The following is a 7,366-nucleotide window of genomic DNA, read 5'->3' on the forward strand; positions in this document are numbered from 1 at the left end:
AATCATCAAAATTAAACGAAATAAACATTTGAAATATATGAGTTTGTATGTAATGTATGAATATAATATACAAGTTTCACTTTTTAAATGGAATTACTGAAATCAATCTACTTTTTCATGATATTCTAATTTTATGACCAGCACCTGTAGACAACCTTATCATGTTCACACAGACACACTGACTGGAGCCTGTTAAACATTAATGCTGACATAAATTGGGAAGGAAAGAATATGGCTGAAATCTTGATCTTTTCGTGTAACTGTTCTTCCAGCTGCCACAGATATTGTGACGGCACCGACTCAACCTCCACCCTCTGATAAGACCCGCTGCAGTGCAGACAGTGGACAGAACACAGATAAGTGGTTCTACAATAATCGGCTGTTAGATTTCAGCATAAAAGCAGGAAAAAGTTGAAATACTACATGAATGTCATGGAAAGGTTAATGCAGCTTGTGTCACTTTAAACGTTTTATGCACCAGGACATGTCTATCACCTGCACCTCGTCAGCTCTGGGAATGAAATAGGTTCAGCCACAGAAAAGGAACAGACTTATCATGCAGTAGGTAAAGTTGTAGACCCTTGTCCACACAAAAATGCAGCTTTTCTAAAAATATCATTTTATTTGTTGTTTCTAAAAATCCTTGTAAACATGACACCATTTTCAGAAATGACGTCATCTGAACAAAAATGCCCAAAACGACCCAAAACGCTGCAGCAACTACACCACACCTGTATGTGGCGCTGCAACGCTGTCAGGAAAATACAGCAAAAACAGGAAACAAGATGTTGAGCATAAAGCACTGGGCCCTGAGTTTGACACCCCTGTTTTAGACTGTCCACACAAAAACACCAAGTTGGTGTTTTAAAAAATTTTCTCTCTGGAACATATTTTTTAAAATTCCATTCTGGGGCTCCTAAAATGCTGTTTATTTGTGGACTCATGGCTGAAGCATTACAAACTTTTGCACATTCACAAAAATAGTTTTCCATTTGGACAACAAAGTTTGGCTATTTTGAAGCCTCGTTCACACAGGAACAGCTTTTTGTGGATAGACTAAGATTGTTTTTTGTTGTTTCAGCCTTTTGTTTATTTGGAAATTACATTTTAGGAGCCCCCAAACAGTAATTTTTAAAACCAGGTTCCAAAGTGAAAAAATCCTTAAAAGCCACTGTTGTGTTTTTGTGTGGACAGCCTAAACACAACATTTAAAAACAATGATGTCATAGACTCACCTCAAGCCCAATAATGACAGATTACATGCTTGTGTTTGTGCTGCAGTTGCACGTTGCTCAACCACAGCAAACCTTTCATTTAATACGTCAGTGAACGAACAAGACTGGTGAGCAATAACATTGCCTTAAATAGAGTAAAAACTCTTATTATTATACCAAATAATCTGAGCCCAGAAATTATTACTTTATTGAAATGAACTGTCAACAACACTTCAAAGCAAATGTAACAGAAAAAAAATACATTATACAAAAATAAAGTAGTTCACTCAGTATTTGACTTTTTGTACAGCATCGTCCTGACCCAAATTTCCTCCCAGGGATGTTATATCTTACTAGGAACTTTTGGTTTAAATAAAAGATGAATTAAAAATAAAGATAAATGTATTCTTAATTACTTTGTGTCAATTAATGATTCACATTCAGATTCAGGTGTTACTTTATTTATTATTTTGATAACTAATAACTACTAATAATAGTTAAATGTTAAACTGAAACTAAACACGACATAACTGTACAATATTGAATGTACAACATAAAATTTAAAAATATAACAATAAAAAGACTGAATGTGTTTGTAAAAATCGGACTTGATTTGAAAACGCGACCAACATTGCCATCAAGTGGTCATAAACAGAAAGTACAGCCTAAACAGGTTCGCAACAGGAACATTGCCAAACATTGAACAAGTTTGTCTGAACCAGGCTATTAATTTACTGCTCATATGAAAAGTTTATTATATCAACAAAAATAATCAAGCTTAACACAATAAAACAGTAAATATGCAGATTCTGTGGTCATGTGGTCAACTTTATTGTCATTTGTTTTTTGGTTAATGAATAAAAAAGATCTATAGATAGATAGATAAGACCTGATAGATCGATAGATATCGATATCTATCGATCGATCGATAGATCGATCGATAGATAGATAGATAGATAGATAGATAGATAGATAGATAGATAGATAGATAGATAGATAGATAGATAGATAGATAGATAGATAGATAGAAAACAAGTGTGTTTTATTTTGATCAGTTTTTACATCAAATTGAAGGCCTAGTATTCCTTGAAAAAAATGCATATTGGCCGCCTCCTTTCATGCAGTTTTTCACTAAGATCCTCTTTCAATAAAAAGGGATAAAGTTATAGGCGTGTAAAACCTTGTAAATGAAGTGTGTACATATATATAACACTGCAAAAACAAAACACTATCATCCATTTGCCTTCAGTGGCAGGCAATAACAAATGAGCAAATAACATATGAGCGACAGCATTCAATGCTATCTCCATATGTCAGTGGTTATTCAATCTGAAAAGTGGAAAGGATTGTTCAAACAAAAGAACTACATTACCAATAAAGCCACTTTTTAATGAGAGTGCTCTCTTGTTGTTGATTGGCTGAAAGCCACGATGACGCATAACGCAGGAGGCAGTAACCCGGATAAAGGTTGGATGGAGGAGTGTCGAAAAGCGGGGTTAGTGGCTCTAATAGTAGCTAAACACGGTAGCGAGAAAGGCAGTTTGTAGACTGCGGCGTAAGAAATTATTTGTGAAAAAATTAAAATGGTAAGTTTTGCTTGTCATTTATGTTTTTCAACCGCATGACAGCAGTGTACCGATTCAAAACAATCATTAAACGACACATTATGGTTTTTTTTAATCGCTGTTAGCCGTTAGTGTTAGCCGTTGTGTTAGCTTAGCATGCTAGCCGATTTGATCGCATTGAGAAAGCGGTAGCATGGCTAATAAGACCGAATATGAGATGAATTCTGTTCGTGATGCTGTGGAGTAATACTCGGTTCGGCTGCTGTAAACCGTGAACGGTGCGTTTGTGCTTTTCCAGGCTGGCGGTAAGGCTGGGAAAGACTCCGGGAAGACCAAGACAAAGGCTATTTCGCGCTCTCAGAGAGCAGGACTTCAGGTCTGTCCAGTTTTCATTCATTGCTCTGGCGCTTCTCTCCGCCAGGCGTCTCAAAGGTTACTCCGACTGCCTTTCATACGCGGAACTTAGGGCCTGTTTTAATCGATTTTTTTTCCACCCCTCGCAGTTCCCGGTGGGTCGAATCCACAGACACCTGAAGTCCAGAACCACCAGCCACGGCAGGGTGGGCGCCACAGCGGCGGTGTACAGCGCGGCTATTCTCGAGTACCTCACCGCTGAGGTACCGTTTTCACCTCTGCTGGACTCTTTAGGCATCACCTCCTTCTGTGGTTGGCTCTAAAACCGGGCTTTTTTTCAGGTTCTGGAGTTGGCAGGAAATGCGTCGAAGGACCTGAAGGTGAAGAGAATCACTCCACGCCACTTGCAGCTCGCCATCAGAGGAGATGAGGAGCTGGATTCTCTGATTAAAGCCACAATCGCTGGTGGAGGTAGGAAGTTGTTCTGTCTTGGTATAAGCTTGTATGAGTTTACAGACAGCATCCAAAAAGAAATCTTTAAACTAAGCTGCAGGGGTTCTGTTCTGTAAAGGTTGTTTCACTTACATCCGAAGAGCTTTCTCAGCTCAAAACTGGAGCGTACAGTTCCAAGCTTGAAACTACATGAGATGTTCCTTTTTATGAGCTAAATGCACCTGCAGATTAATCGTCCCCCCCCTCCTTCCTGAGGGTCATTAGGGTGTCTGTTTGCCTGCCTCGCAGATGCATGTTTTGGTCTCCTGCATGAAGGTGATGTTTTTGTTTGTTTGTTTTTGTTTTCTGACTGTAATGTTCTTTCGTTCCAGGTGTCATTCCTCACATCCACAAGTCTCTGATTGGAAAGAAGGGCCAGCAGAAGACTGTATAACCTGAGATGCTCCGTCGTGTCGTCTCAGGATTAAAGTCTGCGTTGAGTGGTTAAATGTCTTAGATTCAAACACGTTTAGGATTTTTATGGTTGAGCTTGCATTTACTTATGATTATTCCTTTTTTTTGTTTAAGTGGCTTCAGAGAAGCTTTATTTTTTTCCTTCTTCTGGTGCTGCAGTTTGTTTTTGTTAAATCCAGCTTTTGTGGCATTCCCATGTTTAAAGTGGTGTTTTAATAAAGCCCTTCCTGGGCATTGTTTCTGGTTCTCCTCTTGTGTTTCTTGGCTAAGCTGCTGCCTCCTGCATTTTGAAAAGGTGTGTGTGTTTACTGTTAAAGTGTTTGATCTGCTGCTTTAATGGTAGAATAATTACAGTTTGCGTATGGGTAGAGTTATGTGAACAGTTTTCTCAGCTTTTATTTTGTTCAAATCATTTAGATACTGATACACATTTTGGTAAGCTCCTTTTTGTATTTCATCAGTAAAATGACAAATTACACATAATTCCTGATTCTATAAACTTAACTTGTGCTTATAAACGGTTTTCATTCAGAAAGTGGCTTCTTTGACCCAAACTGACATCAGACTGCCACTAGATGGCAAAGTAATACCACAAGACTCCCTTTTTGATTGCCATGGCAGTCTTGAAAGGTCAGGTTTTTGTTTTCCAGTGTTTCACAAAGATTCCAAGCCTTGGATTGAATAGTTTAGGTTTGCAGATATTGGCAGGTTTGTAGCCTTTCAATAAAGAAAACAAACTCATAAAGATCACTGAAAAAATTTGAAACAGACTAAAATGAATGCAAAATCAACTAATTAAAATCAATCACTGCTTTTTAATTTGGGTTCAACAGAATTGATTTACAAAACTAAATAATGGAACTGGCCTAGACCAATAGGATGGAAAAGACTGAATCTAATTTACCTACAAGGACATTTTAATTTTGGTTAAACAATCTAATGAAATTGGTCTTGTCAAAAAGGATGGCACCTCTGAAAAGACTGAAAGATAATTTGCTCACAGGGACATGTTAGACTAAGGTGTGTCCTGTAATCAGCATCACAGCTGTCTTTAGTTCTGTAAGCAGTCTGTCTGTTTACAAGGTGAGAGGTAGGCACAGTGCTGTTTGGTATCATGGTGTGTAACACACTGAACATGGAGCACAGAAAGCTGAGGACAGAGGTGTCTCAGGAGCTTAGAAAGACAAAGATTGACAGCATGTTGAAGTTAAAGACTATAAGACCGTCTCCAAGCAGCTGGATGTTCCTCTGACTGCAGCTGCTCAGATTATTCACAAGTTTAAGGTCCACAGGACTGAAGACAACCTCCCTGGACGTGGACACAAGAGGAAAACTGATGACAAATTGAAGAGACGGAAATACAAATAGTAACCCAGAACTACTTCCAAAGGGATTAGAGGTAAAGTCCAAGGTCAAAGGTCATCAGAGTCAGATCACAGCATCAGTCTGTTTGAGTCAAAGTGAAGCCAAAGAAGAAGGCAGAGCAGAACACCAAATCTTAGGAAAGCCAGACTGGAATTTAACAAAATGCATATTAAGAAGCCTCAAAGCTTCTGGGAGAACGTCCTTTGGACAGATGAGACAAAACTGGAGCTTTTTGTGAGTCCCATGAGCTCTGAAACATGCTGCCTGGTGTCAGAAAGCTTGGTCTCAGTCTCAGGTCATGGATCCTCCAACAGGATAATGACCCAAATCACCAAGAATGTCTCAGAACCAAACATTGGACCGTTCTGAAGTGGCCTCTGAGCCCTGATCTAAATCCTGTTCAACATCTGTGGAAGGAGCTGAAACATCTGGAGGAGGAACCCTTCAGACCTGAGGCAGATGGAGCAGTTTAGGCCACAACACCTGTGAACAGGTGCAGAAGTCTCATAGGTACAGAAATCACCTGACTGCAGTGATCGCCTCCAAAGATTGTCCAACAGAATCAGTACCATCCATTTTGTCAAGGCCAGTTTCATTAGTTTGTTTTTTAAAATTATTCTGTTGAACCAAAACCCAAAAGCAAAACTGGTTTTCATTACTTAATCTTTAGAAAAAAAAATTTTTTGATTACTTTTGTCAGTCTGAAGTTATTTTAGTGACCTTTGTAGGGTTTTTTTTCTTTAATGAAAAGGTACCAACAAATTTGTCCTTGTCTGTATATCTCCTACACAGGAACCACAAACACACAAACACACACTCACACACCTCTCGAGGTTTCACAGAAAGATGTCTCTCAGGTGAAAGAAGAAGTGAAGCCTATAATGTTTAGACTGAAAAACGGGGATTACAGCAACCAGGGAGTTTTTCTTCATCTTTTTCTTTTTTTTTTCTTCTTGTTTGTAGTTTACATTAAAAAAGCCCAACTACTGTAAAAGTAACTATTGATTTGTAATAAACTTCTGTATTTAGAAAGTAAAACTGGGCCAGAAATCAATCGAGGAATCCAAAAATTTGAATCTAGAAAAAGCTTGGGATAAAAAAACAAAAACCTAATAACTGGACTGGAACACTTTCACGAACTTGGCCTTCAGTCATCAGATTGTTTTTACAGGTTAGCACCATTACATGACGGGGAGTCTTTGTTAATTCAAAGGGTAAATTAAAAAAAGAATATAAACTGGCTTCATATCTTTTAGGGTAAAGAGATGTTTTTGTTAAGATCTCTCACTATGAAAATGGAGACTTACGAATCACACCAACTTCTGATCTGACACAAGGAAAAAATAAACTTAAAACAGTCTTCAGTGTGCGAGGAGTAAAGCATCTTATGTGTTCATGAAATCAGATGTGACGTATTTAGAAGGAAGGGGGGAGAAAAAAGGAAGCCCTTCAATTTTGGATGCTTGGCACGCAGCGCTGGAGCGGGTCTTAATGTCCTGTCTGAACTAATCAAACATATGGGACAGACTTGGTTCTGTAACTGGACAAATGAGCCCAAACAGAACCTGGGTCCACCCTTCATTCTGCTCCAGCTGGGAGGAAATACTGATTGGGAAAACGAAGTGAAGAAAATGATCTCAGGGGCAACAAGACATCCAGAACCTTCAGGACACCTCTAATAGATTCTGATAGTTGGATCTGCTGCTTGTACATTATTACAAAGAAAGAAAAACAAAATTCAGACACCAGATTTTCAGTTTCTTTCGGTGTACGGATGGTTTTGACTTGGTGGAATACTATATATTGCACGTGTCTAAAATGACAGGTTTGGATAAATAAATGCTTGTCGTAGCGGAGCTGCTTAAAGAGCTGAGGGCTTTCTTGGTCGGGCTGTTGGCTGGTTTGTGTCTAATCAGGTGACCTCCACAGGAAGTGGCTTTCCTTATAAAATTTCACTTCAAT

At 38.7% G+C, this 7,366-nt stretch overlaps 1 protein-coding gene across 1 annotated transcript; it reads left to right on the forward strand.

Annotated features, from left to right (window-relative positions):
- Positions 1 to 2,645: 2,645 nt before the first annotated feature.
- On the forward strand, positions 2,646 to 4,285 carry LOC108242256 (histone H2A.Z). Its single transcript, XM_017426998.3, has 5 exons — positions 2,646 to 2,800; positions 3,078 to 3,155; positions 3,283 to 3,396; positions 3,475 to 3,604; positions 3,958 to 4,285. Exons 1-5 carry the CDS (start codon positions 2,798 to 2,800, stop codon positions 4,017 to 4,019), a joined length of 387 nt encoding a protein of 128 aa, XP_017282487.1. The 5' UTR covers positions 2,646 to 2,797; the 3' UTR covers positions 4,020 to 4,285.
- The last annotated feature ends 3,081 nt before the right edge of the window (positions 4,286 to 7,366 follow it).

This window comes from Kryptolebias marmoratus, linkage group LG7 (assembly GCF_001649575.2).
Source record: "Kryptolebias marmoratus isolate JLee-2015 linkage group LG7, ASM164957v2, whole genome shotgun sequence".
In the NCBI taxonomy this organism is placed as follows: Eukaryota; Metazoa; Chordata; class Actinopteri; order Cyprinodontiformes; family Rivulidae; genus Kryptolebias; species Kryptolebias marmoratus.